Below are 22,049 nucleotides of genomic sequence, written 5' to 3'. Positions count from 1 at the left end.
CTCTGGGATTTATATACTGATCCTTTGGGCAGCCTAGGGATTATATCAGCTTATAGGGCAAAGGGTAAGGGGTAAACAGATAACAAGTGCCTTTTAGCCAGCTGTCACAGGCTATGTAGAAGAAAGCACATGACCCCTTCAGCCATGACCACAGGAAGAAAGCCATCCCTGTCTAGGATGCTCTGTGAGCTCTGAGGGAGGATGCAGAGTAGGGAGCTCAGAGCCTGAACTCCTGTGCACCTGGTTCCTGTCAAGGGCACATGTACAATGAGTGACTAGCAACAGATCAGACTCACAAGTCTTCTGCATTCAAATAGCACAAAGAGAGAATGATCTGGCTGATCATGTGAAAGGAAGAGCTCCTGGACACTGTATTTACCTCATAGGCATCTGTCAGCTGTCGAAGGCCTCTTTTCAGGTAATGGAAGTGCTTCTCCTTGTGCAAAACAAGCCTGGAAAGACAAAGAACGTGTAAACTTATTCTACTAGCTTAGGCTTCCACCCCACTAGAGAACACATGTGCACACAGACGTGCGCACACACTCACTCTCAGCTTCAGGACATCCTGCCCCCAATGAATGGATAGCCAGCAACTTCTTTAGCTCCAAGGGCAGCTAAATCAGAGAAAAGAGTCCAGCACCTGAACGGCCCTAAAGTGTCTGAAACTGTGCTGGCAAATGTGTTGGGTACGATCCCCTTCTTCAGGGCAGGGGACTTTGGGGTAAGTGGAAAGCCACAATGAACACACACAGCAAGGCAGTGACAAACCACCCCAGAAAGTTCTTCCAGGGTCTAACGGTGGCTCCCCATCTTGTAAGCAATTTAAATCTGAGCCTTGCCACTTCCCCAACTTGGTTGGCCTCCGTCATTCCAGTCATTTCTTCTGAGTCACTTCTCTGAGGTCTGAAGTTCGAACTCTGCCTGCCCCTCAGTTATCCATCTATTATTCCCTCCCTGAAATTCCACCTCCTACATGCTGACCCACAGCCCCAGCCAGAAGACGGCAGTCCTCTGCAGCCAGCCGCTCTCCCTGGCTCTGATGTCAGCAATACAGGCTCTAAGATGGAATGTGCCGCCCATGGCCACCTGCCCAGGCAGGCAGGCAGAGGACAGGCTGCCCTCCGTGCCTGGTCTTGCGGAAGAGGCCTGTGCAATTACAAAGAAAAGGAAAAAGATGGAAATGGCAAAACATTCATTGTGCTTGCTAATTCCAGAAATAAAAGAAGAACCATTCTCTTTTCTAGGTATTTAACTCAACAATTGTTTATTGAACTCCCACTACGCTGTGCACAAAATAAGATCATTAATGTAGTCTTTACCTCAGAAAGTCCTCCAATTCAGTACGGGAAATGAAATAAGGAGATGAACAGTCACAATGTAAGGGGGAAATGGGTAGGTTTCATAAAGGAAACACAGATCAAACCCCACCAAGGCTCTAAAGGGAGCGGCAACTCACTGAGAAGGGAATGACCAGGAAAGGTTACGTGGAAGAGGAGGGATGTGGGGTGGGCGGCCCTGGGAGTGGGAGACATGTTACAGGTAGAGGTGGCCAGAGGGGAGGAGGTGAGGGGAGGATGGCTCAGCCGGAAGGAATGGAAGCAAAAAGGTGCAGACCAGCGCTGTCCAGGGACTTTCAGTGATGACGGGAATGTCGCTGTGCTGTCCACAGGGCAGCCACTGTCCGCATGTGGTTCTCGAACACTCGGAATGTGCTCGTGTGACTGAGCAACTGAGTTGTAAACTTTATTTTAGTTAAGTTTAAATTGCTGCAGGTGGCTAATGGCTACTTAATATGCAGCCCAGGTCTAGTGTGTAAGAGGAGTGACAGGTCACAGGTTTAGCCTGAATATTAGGAGTGAAAAACGAAAGGAACGGTCAAAAGGCAGCCGAAGCCCATCTTTACAGAGATCCGGGGTTCCAGCTGAGGAATTTCTACCCAAATTACTAAGCAAAGGGGAGCCCTGCAGGTTTTCAGCTGAGGAAGGAAAATGACCAGAATGGTGCTTTAGCAAAACTATCCGCCAGCAGTAGGTATTCAATATGTGTTTACAAACTGGATTCAATGAAAGCACTAAGTGGGGAGAGAGACGAACCATTCTCTTTTTGAGGTACTCAGTTCAACCACTGTTTACTGAACAATTATTAAGAGTCAACCAGGTGAGAGGTACTTAGGCTCGAACTAGCATGGTGATCATGAGCAGCTGCCTTCTGGACAGGTGGGCTTTAAGGCACTGAAAGTACATGCAGGTGAGGATGTCAGTCGCACTGTGGGAAACACATGTGAGACTCAAGAGCAGGAGCCAGGTGACAGAGACAGACTGGGAACCATTTACCTGCATGCGCGTGACAGGGGAAGCTGCAGGAGTGCAAGACAGAGCAGAGAGCAAGTTTCAGGGCAGGACTGGGGGACGGCCCGTCCTTGGAGCAGAACAAGGAGCCCGAGGAGACAAATGAAGAGTGTTAGTTACATCAGCTGGGGAGGACACGGGCAGCGCTGGGTCACGGGCAGTGCTGGGTCACAGGCAGTTCAGAAGGAGGGAATTCATGGAGGTATTTAGCAGTGACAAATGCCACAGCGAGACCGAGGAAGAAGAGGACAAGCGACACAGTGGCTGACAACCTTCAAGGGAGTTTAGGGGCTGCTAAGAGTAGATTCCAGATCATAAAGAAGAGAAGGTCAGACTCTGCTCTTTCAAGGAGGTGCAGGAGTCAGGACTCAGTGAGCACCCACCCTGTGGGGGCCGAGGGTCCAGGGCTGGGGTGGATGCTGACTCAGCTCCCTCGAGCGATGGTCCAGAGACAAGTGTAGACAAGCCAACGGCGATTATGGGCCTGTCCAACAAACAGTCTGATGGGAAAGGCAGGGGGCTCTGGTGGCACACGGGAAGGCACGGAGGGGCGCAACAAACCCCAAAGGACGCAGCATTGAGTCCGTGAATGAAGGAGACCAAAAGGACATGATTCAGCCAGGCAAAACGAAGGGGACAGAGGGTGTTTCAGGAAAGGAACACCATGGCACATCCCAGTGAGTGTGGTTTAGTTCAGCTGGAGCCAAAGCACAAGGCAGTGAGCAGTGAGAAGCCAGACTTAGCGCTACAGGGACAGACTTAAAAGAGCATTGGGAGTGTGACTGTAAACCGGAGAGCAAACGGGAGCCACTCTGCTACAGCAGGGATGACCCTTGGAAACACTATGCAAAGTGAAAGACGGTGTCCCAAAAGACCGCATATTGTATAATTCTGTTTAAATGAAATGTCTAGAATAGGAAAATTCTTAAAGACAAAATAGATTAAGTGGTTGTCAGGGGCTGAAAGGGGGCAAAAGGGGCAGGAGTTGGAGGGTAATAGCTGACGGGTTTTGGGGAATTGATGAAAATGTTCTAGATTAACTGTGGTGATGGTTGCACAACTCTAAATATCCTAAAAACCACTAAACTTTTACACTTTAAATGGGTGAATTGGATGATATATGAATTAAAGCTGTTATAAAAATTTTTGTAATGAACAGTTTTAAAGGGAGTCATTGAAATATTGCAGGCACAGGAAAGACATGGTCAGACTTGCATTTTCTAGGTCACACTAGTTTCGGCACACTGAATGGGGGGGGGGGGTCAAAAGCTAGTGGCAGGAGACCAAACCCACAACCTAAGTGAGTTTGCAGTGACTGTAAGGGAAGAAAGACAAGAGCATTGGCCTGATGGGTAAAGACGGGTGGTTCAGAGAGAGGAGAAGCGAGGAAGAGGGAGATGCTGGAAATGCAAGAGGCCAGATGCAATCCACCAGGAAGGTCCCCAGGGAGAAGGCAGGAGGGTTGGGATCAAGGGTTCAAGAGGAGAGGTGAATTTGGCCATAAGGAAGGGTTCTACGTTCTTGGAGACGGAAATGTTGGGAGAGAGTGTTAAGTTAGACAAAGCAAGGACTCTGAAGTGGGGAAGAGGGAAACTGCGGAGACTAATAGGGGACAGCCTAATTTTTTTCAGGGATTAGGAGACAAGACCATGGGAGAGCTGTGGACTGGCCACTGTGGTTGCAGTGTGCCAGGGTATCTACATGACATGAATAAGAGGATTAGAAAGCAGTAGTGAGGGCCCAGCTGAAGCTAAGTGGTATAAACTTTTAGTGAAGCCATTCTGCCGGCACTGTTACATGATTTTGTTTCCTTGGAAATCTTGCTGGGACCCATTAGCAGAAGTAGCAATGCAGGTGTTGTGGTGAGAACTGGTAAGATGGGGAGAGCAGAAAAGTAGAGTTGTGAAGGAACTGAACGAGATCAGAATTGCTGAAATTGTTCACGATACGGGCTGGCCCTGGCAGAGCTGGCTGGGTGTGACCAGGACAGGTACCATTAATGAGGGCAGGCAGGGATCCACTCAAGAACCGAGAGGAGGCTGAGAAACCCAAGCCAGGCGAGGGCAAGCACAGAACTCTGAAAGGACCGATTCACAGTGGGGTTTTCTATAGGTCAATTCTTTTCTACCTAAAAAACAGGCAAAGAAATTCGGATATGCTGAATACCTTGTAATGCTAAACCACAGAAGGAAGGAAAAATACTCAGTTCCAAAGGAGAACACTAGTCACCTCGTTTAGAAGTGTCAGGGTTAAAGGTTCCTTGTAAATAAAAGTTCAGGATCCTAAGCACAGCACTGGGAAAAGGGACCAGGTGAGAAGGGGCCGCGCTGAGTGGAATTATCTCTCTGTTCAGTATGCCTGCCCAGCCCCCGCCCTGGAGCCCTGGGAGCCCAGCTCACGTCTGCCTTCAGCATCGGTGCCCAGCACAGAACAGGTCTCAACAGCTATTTGTCAAATGCACAAAAGAGAGAACAAAGGAATACTAAGGCCAGTTTCTAACTAACCAAAAAGGACTGTTCTCCCTGGATATATGTTCCTCGATAAAAAGAATGATGACTCTCCAAAGCAATTTAAAATGCAATCAAACAGAGAAGCCAAGGAGAGGGGTGATTAGACTCAGGAGTGTTTCTGCTCTGGCTCAGGGGTTTGTTTCTCAGTTCCCTCGGGTGTCAGCACACACCACACTGCAGGAGACCCACCAGCCAGAGGTTAACCTTCCCTGTGGGAACCGGCATTTTTAGAGACTTGAATTAAGCAACTGAACAAGAGAACCTCTGGATACTGCTGCTGAGGGCGCGAAGGAATGAGTGGCTTTAAATGAATGTGGCAGACTGAATGGCAGCAAACACACTTCCTTTCCCTAAGCCTGGAGCATCCCTGAGAATCGTGCCTTTGATTGTAACTGGCGAGAGGACAGGGAGTCAGCCCTTTGTTGGCACCTGAGAAGATTTTAAACCCACTAAAGCCAGGGGCATCGCCAGTCAAAAAGTAAGCCTCTGGCACGTAATAAGTAACTTTTTTTTTTGCCTTTTTTTAAAATTGTTATTCAATTCTAGTTGTCCCAAGTTTTCCCCTGTTGCTCTCCCCTGCCCTGCCTACCCTCCGGCCCCCGTTCCCACAGTCAATCCCTGTCCTGTTGTCCATGTTCATGGGTCATTTATACCTGTTCCTTGACTAGGTCCTTCCCCTTCTTTCTCCCCTTCTCCCTCTCCCCCAGTCACTGTCAGTCAGTAATAAGCCATGTGAGAGGCAGTGGGAAAATGAAATTTTTGGAAGGAAGGACCTTTTTGAAAACAACAGTATGAAGAACATCTCTAAGTGATCAGGATTTGGGGAATTCTGAGGCAGTGTCACCTACAGAGTGGCAGAAGAACATGGAAGTGTGGCAGGCACCTATGTGAGAACTGCTCTGAGAGTTTTAACTCAAGAGTATTTTAACTTCAGGACAATTGTCAACACTTAACCGTCAGCGCTCTGCTAGCACAGGGCCATTATCAATATTTCTCAGTTCCTAGGAGCAACAGGCCACTTTTTCCCAAGGAAAAATAATCTTTTTTTAAATTATACCTGAGTTTGAGGGGAGAAGACAGAGAGAGAGAGAGAGAGAGAGAGAGAAATTGTGTGTTTAGTTTACACATTTCAGATTTCTTACTAAAGGTAATGTAATAAATGGAAAAGGGTAAATTCATAAGTGTGTGGGACAGTAAGACTAACTGTGGGGAAGGAAAATATCACTTCCGTGGGAAAGCAGGATGCTGCTAAAAAAGACTATTAATAGCATGGTCAAAAAGCTCCCTGCGACAGACCCCCTTATCCAGGATAGCATGCCTGTGTTTCACAGTCTTACAGAGAGAGTAAAATCATTTCTGGGATGGGAAGTGATTGTCAAATGTACAGCCATCCAGCCTCAGCCTTGAATTTCAGCCAAATCTGCTATTTGGCTGTGGTTCTGAAAGACTGAATAGGCAAGTGCCTCCCTCAGCATCATTCCTGGTATCCCCGGTCCTGTGTGTGCTCAGTGGTCCTGGGAGTGTGTGTGACTGTCTCACATCTGATCAGCATCGTGACCTCAGAAAAACAAATAAGTCAGAGCAGCTAGACTTCTTGCTAATACCTAAATATTCGCTTTAGCTAATAATAAAGGTTTGTTCCTACAATATAATGTCAGACTTTTAAAGTCTGACTGCTAAAATGTTAAATACTGAAATTGTGATTATAATTTAAAATTTTGATAAATTTTCCAATTTATTTTTATATTCTGTAAGTTTGTTCTGTGATGATGATATTTGGCTTCAACTTTATATTGATATATTGATTTATATACTCAGGCATTCAGCCAAAATGTGTAACATCTCTAATATCTTTTTTTTCTTTTTTTCTTTTTTTAAGATTTTATTTACTATTTATTTTCAGAATGAGAGGAAGGGAAAAAGAGAAGGAGCGAAACATCAATTTGTGAGAGAGCTATCAATTGGTTACCTCTTGCATCCCCCCAACTGGGGACCTGGCCCACAACCCGGGTATGTGCCCTGACTGGAATCAAACCAGCAACCTTTTGGTTCACAGGCCCATGCTCAGTCCACTGGGCCACACCAGCCAGGCAATATCTCTAATATTACTTAGCATGTGTAACATAATAAGATGCTCATTAGCATCCTTTAAAATAATCATTTTCATAGGCAACAATGATAAAATGGGAAATGTGAGATTCCTGAAATAAACCCTGAGCTCTGTGATATTTTTTGTCCACAAAGGATCCGAACCCAAGAGGAACATTTTTGTTTCCCTCCCACATCTGACCTAAGACCGATTCTCTATTATCCTCTACCACCACTCCCAAAACACAACGTCTTCCTCACAGACTGTCCCCTACCATCTTCCCTCATAGCTCAGGAAGAATGAAAGACAAGTCCAAGGGCTCTATTCTGATGGTGGGTGAACAAGGAATGCCAAATGGTCCAAGATCCCTTTGGAAAAACAAAGGATGTGGGCACAGAGCTGAAGACAGTAGACAGTGACTCAGAGCCCAGCCAGGTGAGTCACCAGGGATGTGACTGCTAAAAGCCCCTCCACAAAGCGCCTCCTACAGCAATCAAATGGTGTCATCTGCTAATCCTTGGCTGTGGCTCATGACGAGAGCAATAGTTCTTTACTGAGGTCTGAGCTTTGAGCAAATGCAGAGATTCAGTTCAGCAGTCTGGGGGAAGACTCCTCTTGTTAGTTGATATTTTCCTTCTTTCCTTCCCCAGAGAAGAAAGATAAAGATAACATTTCCATCTATCTTTCCCTTTTTCCAATTTGCCTTTTCTAATTATTTTTTGCCTTAGCTAATTTTCTCAGAGAAAAAAGTTTTTTCAAGGAAATAGTAGTGGCAAAATAGAATGGTGGTAAAAAAGACACAGTTAACTCAGGCTAGAACCATTTGTAATGTCCCAATAAAAAGAAGTACCCAGAGCCTAACTGGCCAGAAAGTCTGTTGAGGAGGTCTCAGGAAGTCGGGAGGCGATACAGGTGGCCTGGCTGGACCCGAGACCCTCAGCTTCCCACCCAGAGTGAATCAGCCAGCAGGCCGGCCACACTTTGTTCAGAGGTTGCATCATTGAGAGAAAATGAGGACCACGTGCAGTGTTGGACTAATCCATTCTGATGGCTGGAAATACGACACAGGATGGTTTTGGAGAAACAATTTATGTCTAGAAGAAAAATGCTAATAAAGGAATAAAATAACCTCATGCAATTCTAGTGGGATACATTACAAAACTAAAAAAAAAAAAAAGCGAAAATAAAGGTTCACATGATAGAATAAGTTTCTGCTTATAATCCCTTTTTTGGAATCTCTGACATCAAAGAGCTTAGGAGGCTTCAACCTGCTTAGTGCTGAAGAAAACAGAAGGCCTTATGTTTCCCACTTGAAATTTCATCCACGGATCTGCTGCACAACGACCAATAAGGGCCAGGCTGGGAGAAGCTCAAACTTCTCACATTTTCCCAGTCAAATAATAACAGGCATCAAAGAAGCCATCATTTGCCAACACCCTGGACCCTACATCTGTTTCACAGCATAACGTGAAAAAGAAAAACTTGAGCATTCTCATCTGAACACTACAGCAGCAGCTCACACCTAAGCAGCAGCTCACACCTGAGCAGCAGAAAAGGAACTGCCTTCTTCATCTTTAGGCCTCGGAGTTCAGGCCTGGAGGGGTGCCCCCATGCAACACCTGCTGGCTCAGTCCAAGGGTAACGTCCCTACACAGCATTCTAACAGAGGAAGGAGTTGGGGTCATAAACATATCCAGGTAGCCACAAGGTCAAGAAACACCAGTCTCTCAGCAGACTCATCTCCCGAAGTTGGATACACTCAAGGAGGAAAGAAGAGCCCTGGGTGAATAGCTCAGTTGGTTAGAGCGTTGACCCCGTGCACAAAGGTTGTGGGTTCAATCCCCGGTGATGGCACAGACAAAAATCAACCAGTGAAGTAGAACAACAAATCATTGTTTCTCTCTCACTCTCTCAAATCAATAAAAAATAAAAAATAAAAAAAAAGGAGGAAAGAAGAAAGCCTCTCATAAGAGGTGGCGTCTCCCCAATCCCTTCAAACTCGTATTCACAGCTTACCTTGGTACAAAGTGGTTGAACTTGTAAACACTGAAAACTTCTTGGATCTTTTCTTCTACTTTTGCCTGGAAAGGACACAGGAGATGGGAGAGAGAAACAAATACAGATAAGACCTCTATCAGCTTTTATTCCTATTGCCACAAAAGCCCACTGGCTGGAGTTGCTTGGTGTGGTTTTATACTCCGTGGTATACTGTAAGACTGCACTCAGGGCCTCTGTGGAAAGACAGGCATAGACAAGGAGAAAAAGAAAGAATGCCCCGTACCACGCTGGCATCACAGTCAACTTTTCCAGTAAACTAATCCATAATGTCCAAACTAACAGCAGTCTGGCTCTCTGATACCAGTTACTGAGGGAGCAGATGAAGACAGATACATTTTGCTTGAAAGATTTATTCTTGCCTGCTCTATATAGTTGTTTAGGTGTTCATTTTACTGCCCATTCTCAAATACACAATTAATTCCTGCCAAGAGTCATACTTCTTGTTGTTTAAATACAGATTTAAATACAGACCAAACAGAATTAAAATCCCCTAAGGGATTTACAAGAATATCAATCATAGCAACACCAAAGAAATAGTATATCTGCACATTGGTTCTGCATCACTCACAAGACCAAAATGAAGTATATACAAGAGCCAAGTCACCCAGGAAACCATATGACCTGTGTCCTCTGAAGAGCACACCATGATATAGTCACACAGTGCAGCTTCTCTAAGAAACAGATACAGCAACATGGGAGGGGTAGCTAACAGGATACGGGTTTCACCTTCATCGGCATCCCCACTCCGTGGTGAGGCATGTCCTCGTTGAGATTTCAAGATATATAATAATGGCCTCTCGGGGTAATTTTTTTAATGTATTATTTATTTCTGAAACGCCCACTGAGTCAGAGCTTCTCGTCCCTTTGACAAGTGTGTGGGAATGATTTGTGATGATAAGGGGAGTAGTGATGCGAATCATCTAAAATGACAGCCAATCTAAAATTTATTTATATGTGGTTTTAGGATATGCTTTGATATTTGCCTTTGAACATATGTTTGAGGGATGATCTGGCTAAGGATGTACAATACTTCAAAAAACAGTCTGAAGTCACTATGAGACCGTGACTTGGGAGGACTAAGAAAGTTGTCCCATATATTAAGTGACTAGCTGTTTCGTGACTGGAGAAAATGAAAGATGTACTGTTAGTACTAACAGATATGTTCTACATTAAATAGGTTTGGGAGGGCTGGCCTGGGACCTGTTAGATATAACATTGTTTGGAAGGAAATAAGGTCTAAAGAACCGACTTACCAATGAACTTTCCGAACACAGGGTCTTTGTTGTGGCCCATCTGTGTAGGATGTGGGGAAGCTCAGGGGATAAGGCATCACAAAACTAAGCACTTTCTGATCTCTCTCTCTCTCTTTCTTTTTAAAGATTTTATTTATTTATTTTTAGAGAGAGGGGAAGGGAGGGAGAAAGAAAGGGAGAGAAACATCGATGTGAGAGAAAAACATCGATCGGTTGCCTCTCATAGGCACCCCGACTGGGGACTGAACCCACAACCCAGGCATGTGCCCTGACTGGGAATTGAACCTGTGACCTTACACTTTGTGGGATGATGCTCAACCAAATGAGCCACACTGGGCAGAGCTCAAATCTTTCTTTTTTAAAAAAGAAATTTATAGTTAACAAAAAGTACAAACAATAACAAAATTAACAGCGATTTTCCTATAACCTAGTATTAGCAGTGCTAATATCTTAATTTTTTTTCTTCTGGTTATTTGTTTGAAGGAAAACAATTAACATTTTGCCCCTCACCCTTTCTGGAAGCAACTTTTATCCTGAGTTATGTGTATATACTTCTTCTTGTTCATTTTTAATCCTTTTATACATCCATAAGTTCTGTATTTATGCACTTTTTAAAAAATTAATTTATTTCTATTGTACTTTTTCTATTACCATTTATCCCCGTAAACCTTATTCTCCTCCCCGCCACAATCACCATATTGTTGTCCATGTTACGAGTCCTTTTTCTTTTTTGCTCAATCCCTCCACCCCTCCCAACCACCCACCCCTCCAAAGCCCTCAGCCTGCTGCTCTCTCAGCTGGTTTCTCTCACATTGATGTTTCTCTCTTTCTCTTCCACACTCTCCTTCTCCCTCTCCTCCTTCCTCTCTCTCTAAAAGCAGTAAGACATTCTTGGGTGAGGATTGAAAAAAACAGCACATCAGTAGATGAGTAGATAAAAACAACTACGGGACATTTATTTACACAATGGAATACTAGTCAGCCATTAAAAAGACAATTTTACCCTTTGCGACAATATGGATGGACCTGGAGAACATTATGCTAAGAAATAAGCCAGTCAGAGAAAGACAAATTCCATATGATTTCACTCATATGTGGAATCTAATGAACAAACTGAACTAACAAGCAAAATAGAGACAGACTCATAGAGAGCAGGACAGCTGAGTTGGGGGAGGATGGGGGATGGATGGATTGAGCAAAAAGGAAAAAGGACTCATGGACACAGACAACAGTGTGGTGATTGCCGGAGGAGAGGGAGTATAAGGGACTACATGGTAATGGAAAAAAATACACACACACACACACACACACACACACACATATGCACAAAACATGGTCCTGAACCATGTGCCCTGTGCCCAAGGGAAAGGAACCTATAGGCCCTTTGCTATTTATGCAAAAGAAAATTATCTGTGGTTATAGGGCTGTTAATTAGCCTTTGTATTGTACTCAGTTGGTAACTGCTTGCCTGGGGGGTTCTCATGCAGAAAGGAGAAACTCGCTAGAGTAGAATAGACTGGTCCTTTGGGATGGAAAGGAGGCAAGGAAATTCCAGATAAAATGAGAGGCCAGGGAAAGTGGCTGTGCTTTAGCATCCCTGTACTGAAGCTGCTTTTTGTTTTTTGAGTTCTGATTAGAGAGCTGTATAGTGTTTAGAGTTTATCATGACTTAGCTTTCTTTTTTAATAGTTAGCCCTCAGTTCTCCTACAAGTGAGGATTTTGGTAATTTTTTTAAAGGAATTTATATATCTCGCTTATAGATATTGTGCAGTTTTTATGACTATTCCCTTAATTCTGTCCCGGAGGCTAAATTTCTAAATTTACTAATGTGTCAAGGTCCCCAAGGCCACCCCTAGGCTGGTGATTCAACACAAAGATTCAGAGGACTCAGCATATAGTCATACTCATGGCTGTGATTTATTACAGCAAAAAGCTACAAAGCAAAATCAGCAAAGGGAAAAGGCTCATGGGGTAAAGCCTGGATAAAAACAAGGCCTAAGCTTCCAGGAGTCCTCTCCCGCTGGAATCGCAGAGGACCGGCTTCACTCCTCCACCGAGCTGCGAAGTGTGATGGCACAGGACGTGTTGTCTACCGGGGAGGCTTGTCAGAGACTTGGAGCTCACGGTTCTACTGGGGGTTGCTCACGGAGGTGCCTTCTGCCTAGCACTTCTCAAAGTGCCAGATTCCCAGAAGAAAAGTAGCTGGTCAGTGTAAACCACGTTGTTTATGCAGTTTAGGCACAGTGAGCCCCTCTTACCAGTTTGGGGAATGTTGGGAACTCTCCTGAAATCCAGGTTCCCAGACACCAGCCAAGGGTCAACCTTTCATACAGGCCTTCCTAAGCTTAGCAGTCTCAGGCCTGTATGTTAACTCTTTTGTAACCAACTAGTTTTTTTCCTTTTCCTCCTGCTATGCAAATCAGAACATTTAAAGAATGCTTTTATATAACACTGGCAGGCTGTATGAGGAGAAATGGAGGGAAAAAAAGGATGTTGCATGTTTTTGGTGATTGCTTTGACATTTTCTTCCCCAGATAAGTACTTTAAAGTTTCTATATTAATCCATTACTATTTGTCAAAAACCAATTTAGGCTTATTGCTAAATATTATTTGTAAAGTTGTATTCTAAAAACTATACTGTGCATTCTTAGGTGATCTCCATTTCCTAAAAAAATACATATGAGAGTAAATTTTTGTAAATCATGTATCCAGTAAAGGACTTATATCTAGAATATATAATATTACAATTCAGTAATAATAAAGACAAATAACCCAATTTTAAAGATGAACAAAGCATCTGAATAAACATTTCTCCAAAGATGATCTACAAATGGCCAGTTAGCCCCCAAAACATATTCAATATCATTAGCCATCAGAAAAATGTAATCAAAACTATAATGAGATACTGCTTCACACCCACTAGGATGGCTGTAATCAAAGACAGGTAATACTATGTGTTGGTGAGGATGCAAAGAAGTCGGAACCCTCATGCACTGCTGGTGGGAATGTAAAATGGTACAGCTGCTTTGGAAAATAGTCTGGCAGTTCAAGAAAGAGTTAAGCATCGAGTTGCCATATGATCTAGCAATTCCACTTCTAGATATATACCCAAGAAGAATGAAATGTTTATAGCGGTATTGTTCAGCATAGCCCCAAAATGGAAACAGGTCAAGTGCCTATCAACTGATGAACAGATAAGCAAAATGTGATATACTCGTGTTCATATAATGGGCCACTACTCAGCAATGACAAGAAATAAAGTACCAGCACATGCTGCAACGTGGATAAAGTCTGACAGCCTTATGCTGAAAGAAGCTAGTCACAAAGGACCATATACTGTGTGACTCCATTTATATGAAGTATCCAGAATAGGCACTCTGTAGAGATAGAAAGCAGATTAGTGGTAGACTGGAGCTGGGAGGATGGAGGTTTGGGGGTGACTGCTAAAGGGAGCAGGGTTTCTTTTCGGGTAGTGAACATGTCTAAAATTGACTGGGGTAATGGATACACCACTATGAAAATACTAAAAGCCATTGAATTGTACACTCTAGATGGGTGAGTTGAATAGTGTGTGAATTTTATCTCATCAAGCTATTAGAAGAATATAGCAGTTCTGAAGAGAAAAATGAAAGTAAATTTTTATTTATCCATTATTATGAAAAGCTGATCTATAGTAAGTACTGAGGTATTTAATGGAATTCATAATTTAGATCTTCAGATATGAGTCAGTTACTAACTGCATGAGAATAGCACTTGTTCATTCTGAAGAATATGATTAGAAAATGTGATTAGGAAAATCCAAGAAGAAATGACACTGAGCTGGGAATATTTTAAGCACTTTCTACTTTGCTTTATGACGTACCTCTGTGTTTCTGTCGGGTATTTTAGTTTAGAAATAAACCTCCATTTTCCTCTTCTAGTACCTGGCTGCTGATGATGCCCGAGTGGGACCTGAAGGTGGGACTTTTCATTGAGGAGTTGTTGGCTGGAAGCTTTTCTCCCAGGGGTCTAAGTGTCAAAGTGCTAAGGAGGAGATGGCCTCATCCATTAGCCTTTAAATATTAAGTCATATGGATTTGAATCAGCTTGTATTTGAGTAAAGGAAGTGCGTTTTCTTCCCACTTGCTTTTGTTTCATTCAGAATTCATCGACTCACTTAACTATACGAGTACATGTTTTCTTGTGTATTTTCCTGTCCCTTTCAGCTCTTGGTTAAGGAAGGCACAGCTGAGAAGTGCAGTCTGTGTTCCATCTAGGCCAGTGCTTACACTAGTCCCTTGTGAGTGTTCAGAATGGAACAAGAATGATGATGAATCTGGGACAACTTCCGATTTTCTTTTCTTTTTTTTAAGCTTTTATTTATTTATTTTTAGAGTTGGAGGAAGGGAAGGAGAGAAGCATCAATGTCTGACTGCCTCTTGTATGCCCCCAGCTGGGGACCTGGCTTGCAAGCCAGGCATGTGCCCTGACTGGGAATCAAACTGGTGACCTTTTGGTTCGCAGGCTGGCGCTCAATCCACTGAGCCAAAGAGAACACTATGGTTCAGAGTTCAAGTCTACTAGTTTGTTGGAAGTTTACCCCTGCTTCTGACAGGACACAGGCTAGGTGCTTCTAGGTACAGGATGTTTTTAAGTTTGCTAAAGTCAGATTATACATATTGAGGGGTACTAAAATATGTCTTCCCAAAATATACCTCTTTGGCATATGGATTATTTTGAGGTAAAGGCCACTGATAACCAAGAGACAGGAAAAGCTCTAAAAACAGAGCATAAATTTTCCTATTGTAAAGAAAATTTCCTTTCGTAAAAATGTCTCCCTCTTTGTACCAGGAAGTGGCAACTCTTAACAACTCTAACCAATAGAGAAGACTAACTCTTTATAACAAGTCTTACCAAACGACTCTTCTTTACCATACTTTTCCTATTCCCTTCCCAAAACTTACCTCCCCTACCTAGAAGGCCCAAACCCTTTTCCTTTGTTTTAGTCTAAGATAATATAAAAAACCAAGTTCTAACCACCCCTTTTGGTTACTGATGAATGGGTACTACCATGCATACTTATGTAATGCACTTGTAATAAATTTGTTATTTTTTTTCTCTTGTTAACTTTCTTCGGCTAGTCTACTGGAGAGCCTAAAATGGGTAGAGGAAAAGGTTTTTTTCCTGCTTTACTATATATTTATATTTACATATTCATGTGAACATATATCTTTAAAATATATAATACAAACTAATAAATATATATCAGTATGTGTGTATATCATCTATACACATGATGTATATTAGTTTGTGTTTTATGATGATTGAATGCATTAGAATCTAGGGTCCAGAGATAAAGTGACAGCATCAAGTCCACAGACTGAAGGGCCACGGCAATAAATACATGCAGATCTAACCATCTGTCTTCATTCTCAACAGCCCTGTTTAAAATATATTTCCTGAAATTTTTCTAGAAATCCAATCAATAGAACCACAGAATAATTTCCATTCATAAGGTGAGTCGTAAAAACCAAAGAATGCATTCGGTACTTTCTCTTTCACAGATCCTACCCAAAGCCAGTCTCATGATGCACCAGCTTTCCCATCATGGACCATCACTTTTCTTCCTACACCTCCCCCCCTCTCCCAGAGGAGGACCCTTCCAGAAAGCAGATTTGCTACTTGAGACTCATGCTAATTCCAAAGATGTGATAAAAGAATCATTAATAGCTGAAATATAAGGCAAGGATTCTTCCTTAAAAAAAATGTATCTCTCTCAGGGAAAAAAAGTCACTTTATAAGCAATCTTTACAAGGTAACTCTTGCTGTGTTGAAGTCTTTCAATTCTTTATTTTGTATACAAGGTAGCAGTTGGGGTTGACACATCAGCCTAAAATAAGGTCTGGTTCTGGTTGTTTATAGAGGTAAGGTGATGGTATCAGCAAAAGAAGACAAATTAAACACAGATTTAGTAATTATTCTTAGGGATATGAACTCACACTTTCACATGGAAGTTACTATTGTAAAACCTTTTAAAGATCACTTTAAAAAGTAATAAAGTGGTTAAATTGTGGTGATCACAGATATACACAGACTGAACACACTGTAAGAGAATTCTAATTGTAACCTGTAGTAAAATAGTCAATGGCAATATCTTACCCATACTCACAAGGGATGAATTTTTAAAAAACTGAAAGTGTGGTCTGGAAAAACATACTAGCTCATCCAAAATGTGATTCCAGTAATGATAAAAATACTAAGGTCAAATATAGATGTGAAGAGTTTGAAGAAAACTATTTTATGAATAGGAGGAGGGGGGAAAACAATATTTCTAAATGAGTGCAATTTTGCCCTGGCTAGTGTGGCTTAGTTGGTTGGAGCATCATCCCATAACCAAAAGGTTGTGGGTTCAATTCCCAGTCAGGGCACATACCTAGGTTGTGGGTTTGATTCCCAACCCAGGAGTATACAATCCCCAGTCTGGGCATAGACAGTCCCCAGTCAGGGCATATGGGAAGTAACCAATCAATGCTTCTCACCCACATCGATGTTTTCTCTCTCTCCCTTCCTCTCCCCCTTCCTTTCTCTAAAAGCAATGAAAAAATGTCCTTGGGTGAGGACAAAGAGAAAATAAATAAAAAATAAAGTAGTGTGATTTTATAGAGCATGTGATTTTAAACAGGTCTATGTACCTGAATTTAAAATGTAAATTTTGTAAGTAGGCATTTGATTTGTTTGCCTACATACGTAAAAGTACATGTACTTTCAAGCTGACAAAAAAAAATTTAGGGGGAATTTTTAACAAGGAAAATGGGGAAATTTCTGGTATTTGGAATTGCCTTACAGTTGGGAAATATAGCATATGCCAAATTTAATAAAATAAAATTGATTCACACAGCTAGCCTACTGACTACTTAACCAAGCAGAGAGCTCTCTTTCCTTCTATCAGACACATTAAAAAAAAACAACTAGTGAGTTTGATCATATTCAGTGATTCGTTCCACCTCCGTTTAATAATCTTTTGGACCCTATGACTTGAAAAAAGTCAACAGCAAGCGTTCCCTCCTTCAGGAACTGCGGTGGCGCAATGCCCATCACTTCAAGCCAGCTCTTCAGCCTGGCTCTCCACGGCACCCCACCACTAGCAGGCTCCCCCACCCAGCTGACCTAATTTCCCACCACAGCCAACCTGCACCCTCCATTCATTCCTGGTCAGTCTTCCTTCATAAGGGCTCCTTCCACTGGAATGGCTCCCCTGCCCCAATTCCATCCTTATCCTTTGCAACCCAACCCCAGTCCCAGGAAAGGAAGTTGCCTGGATGGCCTCAGTCCACAGCAGACTGGCCACCACCGCCCTGAAATCCTCACACAATGCAGTCATAATTTAGCTGAATTACATGCTTTTATAAGTTATTCTGTGATGGCTTCAGGCATATTCTTTTTATTTTATTTTTCCTCTGAGAGAAAAAATTCTGATAGCAGGGACTAAACTAATAATTCTTCTAGATTCCCCTCCGTGTTGATTGTTACTTCACTGAATGTTGTCTAATGACATCATGCCATTTCAAGTGGAGGAGCTTTTGCCCCTGTTCAAGGGCAAACTGCAGGAAAAAACAGGAATAATACCTTCAGTATATAACTGTTTTTAACAGTACATAACCTCTGAAGACAATACCAGTATTAACCTACTGGCCTGAACTGCGGAGCAGTTGTGGTGGGGTGACTGCAGATGGCAAAAAGAAAAAGAAAAAAAAAAAAAAAGGCAACCACTAAACCACTAACAACACAACTCCATCTTGCTTTAGGAGTTATAAAAGGTGCTCCACGCCTCAAATCCATCAGTAAAACAGCTTGTCAAGGTAGAAACCTTCAAAATATACCCAGAACCTGACCTAAGGTGCTATAAAAACCCAGGTTCCATTGCCATGGCCCTGAGTCGAGCAGCCATCACCTGTCCCCTGCAGTATTGCAAAGCCTCCTAACTAGTTTCCCTGCACCCTCTCCACCTCGCCATCTATTTTCCAACAGTGACCTAAATGGGCCTGATGAAATGCTAGTCAGACTGTGTCACCGATCAGTCTGGAAGGTAGCAGATGGCACACTCAAAGTGGGTGCTTTGAGGAGCGTTTATAAAGGAACGAGTTACAAAGGCAAGGGCAGCTGTATGGAAACCACCAAAGAGAGTGCAGTGCTCTGGGGCTGGCAACACAGGGGCGCTTGATCCCCTCCCAGGCCAGAAGCTATGAAGAGAAGGAGACAGATACAGAGAGCACTGTGAGGAAGGCACCTGAAGGGAGATGTGACCTTAAGTCTAGAGACATGCCAGCACATGCAATCCTGTAGGAAGGAAGTAAATGTGCCCATCTCATTCTTCTCCTGCTCTGTCATCCCCGATCCATACTCCCCATGGCCAAATACAGCCAGAAGCCAGAAGGCAAGGGAGCCTGTCAAGCAGGTCCACCTCCTGGGACACAAGGGTGGAAAAGGGTAGAGTAAATCTGGGGAAGGAAATAAGCTCTCCAGCCCAGTGCTTCCTATCTCAATCAGGGTGTTTGAGAGGACTTACGGAGGGCCCTACACGATCCAAACTCACCTCCTGTTCCCCTGTTAACCTGCCACTCACAGTAGCTTTCCACTCACCTGGCACAATCTTGCCTCAGGTCCTTTGTACTTGCTGCTTTCTTTTCCCAGAATGCTTTTTTCCACAAATACACACATGGCTTGTTCCCTCACTTACTTCAGGTCTCAGCTAAAATATCAGTCACATCATCAGAGGTTTTCTCTGGCCACCTTATCTAAATACTACCACTGCTCCCACTCCACCTATTCCTGGCACACTCTATCTCCTTTATTCTGCTTTTTTGTTCTCCACCGCATTTCTAATTAATAGGTCTAAAAAATGACAGATGATTGCCAGATATATAGATATATAGATAGATAGATAAGATAGATAGATAGAAGTTCACCCTTTTGTAAGTGACTGCATCCTGAAGTAGAACAAAAGTTTCATAAAGCCATCAACTTGGCCTCTTTTGTTCACTGCCTCATGTCCAGTGCCTGACACATAGAAGGCACTAAAGTATTTGTTGACTAAATTAAAATGAATTAATAAAGCAGAAGGAATCATAACTAAGGGCTCTTTCCACTATTTATAGGTTTAACTCCTATTATCAAATTGTTGTTCAGCAAATAAAATCTGCCAATAATCAGAGAGGAAGCAGGTGACAAGCATTTGTTCCTACTGGCAATGGCACAAAACTGAACTTTGATGGTAAATCTCTATGAATAAATGGTTCAGTCAGAACCAAAAGAATAACAGTAGTACCTTCTGTAAACAACTCCTCCTAGCAAGGTTGGTACTTCTTATTAATATATCATTATTAACCTACCAACCTAGTACTTCTCTAAGCCTCAGTCTTCTTGACTATAAAATGTGCAATGATTGAATGATACGGGGTGTGGGGAGCCTTTAGCACAGTGTTGGGACCTGATAAATGGGCACTATGATTATTAAAACATTGAGGCAACCATGAAAATAAGCTACTACATTATCTTTCTACTCTCTGGAACTGTTATCCTAGACTTTTAAAATGTGAACTGGAATAACAACAAAAGGAAATCTTTTCTCCCTTTTCCATCTACCCCACAGTTGGGCACCCTATACTACCAATGTTCCATATCTGAACCTAGCCTTGGCCCAGCCTTTTACAGACCAGAACCTTGTCGTATCCATTTCTGCATCACTCGTTTATGCCTAGGGACTTAGAATATAAGTGCTGGTGTTTTCCTGGTAAGAACTAAGCAGGGGCATTCTACAGAAAAAAAAAAAAAAAAAAAAAAACTAGTATAGAAAAAACAGCAGATCAGTGAGGCTGTTGATAATGTTCCTTTTTTTGACTGACCCCTCTGATCATGGAAGTCTCTGTTCTGGTCTCTAAATACACAGGCCAACTTCTATTCCCTTTTCTCCACTAGCATTCTATCCATAACCTTATGTACTGGGCCAATTCAGTTAATTAAATAAAAGTTGACCCAGTACTGTAGTCTTAGGTCAGATACAAAGAAAAAGGCTTGATCTGAATCAACTCAACAATTCATCGCTTAGAAATACTGCAAAGGTCCTCTAGGTTTCTCATTGATGGGAGATTTCTTGGCTATCTTTTGCAAGACTTCTGTAAAAGGACACACTGGTGGTCTAACTAACCTGGGGAGCTGCATTAAAAAGAGAATAAGGGTTTCCTTTTCTACCCTAAGATCCATGAAGCATAAATCTCCGGTATTAACATTCTCTCTGCTACTGCGTGTCTAACTGTGCAGTCAGTCATGCCTTTGCTTTTGTTTTTGTTAGTAATTCATAATTATATTTATAGCCATAATATACAACATAATAACTATCACTACTACTTTTGCCTCAGAGGAGGCTTCCAACTTCAGATATAAAAGTCCAAGTAGGTCCCTCCACAGTTAAAATGGACTGATCTTACTAAAAGATCTTCTTTTAGTCAGCAGATGTTTATTTGTAAGTGCTAAAAGAATCAATCTGACCACTTCTCTAGTGACAGATGGGTAAACATTTCCACAATAACTTGGGAACAGTCTGGGAATGAAAAGAAAAACAAAACTATAGTTCACTACTCATTCCTTAAACACTTTTCAAAGAGATAGATCCGATCCTACTTCGAGGACTCAATGAATGACAAGTAGTCCAAAATTTATACTTTAACTGTAAACACTTTCCAAGCTAGATTGTTTTCCTGTCTGCCATCCCCAACCAGGCTGTGCCATGCTCATGTTCGGGCACTATTATTTCTTTCTATTTCCAGCGTTTAACATTGTGTCCCACACACTACTGGTGCTCAAACGATTGAATGACTACTAAAACGACCAGCCACGAGGCAGGCCCCAACCCTGGCAATGGAGGTCAGAAATCAAACAGATCGTGAAAAGGCATGTCCTCACTCTGGCAGCTTCTCTTCCACTCTATGTCCCGGAGGTACAGTCAGGTGGGGAAAGTGTACTATCTATCCCAGAACCTGCTGATGTCCCAGCAGAATGGAGTGGGCTGTCTGACCCGCCCGGGGTGCTTCTGACCTCCAAACACAGAACACGATTCTCTCCGCTCCCTAAGACAGAGGGGACCAAGATACTGTCCTTTCCGACACAACCCTGACAACGACCACTCCCCACGAACGCTCCACTTCCCAGACCATGCCCGGGCTCCCAGAGCTTCCCAGAAAGGGCTCCGCGCTGCACTGTGGGAGTCGTAGTTCCGCGATAAGTTTCGCACACGGGCGGCACAGAGGCTAGGACTCCCACTCCCAGAAGTCCCCGCGCAGGAGCTTCACCTAGTCCTGTCATCTCACCTGTTCTATGGACGTGACTGTTTCCACCGAGTCGTCCTGCAACCGCTCTCTCACGTGCTCGGGCCTCAGACAGTACAGCGGCTCTGACCAGACAGAAGAGGAAGATGGAGGGCAGTAGTAGGTGAAGGAACTCGGAGAAGCCATGGTCAGTAGAGCAGCGGGTGCTGTATAGGACTCAGCCTCGTCCAACAACAGCGCGCATTGAAACTAGAGCGGGTTAAGGCGCTACGGCGAGCGGATAGAGTCAAAAATGATTTGAACGCGAATCTATCTCCTACCTACAAATCTTCAGGGAGTCAGTTACTAAGATGCTACCGCCCCCCACTGGTCAGAGTTGCTGCTGCAAGAGTCTCAGCTTCCTGGAGCGCAAGGAAGGAAGGATGTGTACAATACAGCTGAATTTCCTTTGAGAGACGGTGTAGGATGCCTCGGTTCGTTATGCAAAAGA

The 22,049-nt window shown here is 43.1% G+C and overlaps 1 protein-coding gene across 1 annotated transcript in view; it reads right to left on the bottom strand.

The window, feature by feature from the left end:
* The window catches only part of FNTB (farnesyltransferase, CAAX box, subunit beta), a 56,167-nt gene extending 34,345 nt beyond the window's left edge, over positions 1 to 21,822 (bottom strand). Inside the window, exons 1-3 of the mRNA XM_090270998.1 lie at positions 21,602 to 21,822; positions 8,964 to 9,028; positions 380 to 452 (exon numbers count right to left, since the gene is read on the bottom strand). Of these exons, the coding sequence (XP_090127124.1) occupies positions 380 to 452; positions 8,964 to 9,028; positions 21,602 to 21,745 (282 nt within the window). The 5' untranslated portion in view covers positions 21,746 to 21,822. The remainder of the gene's footprint in view (positions 1 to 379; positions 453 to 8,963; positions 9,029 to 21,601) is intronic.
* Positions 21,823 to 22,049: the final 227 nt, after the last annotated feature.

Source organism: Furipterus horrens, unplaced genomic scaffold (assembly GCF_987537825.1).
Source record: "Furipterus horrens unplaced genomic scaffold, mFurHor1.1.pri manual_scaffold_3, whole genome shotgun sequence".
NCBI classification, from domain to species: Eukaryota; Metazoa; Chordata; class Mammalia; order Chiroptera; family Furipteridae; genus Furipterus; species Furipterus horrens.
Note: the sequence above shows the minus strand (reverse complement) of the source record. Positions and strands in the feature narration are given on the sequence as shown.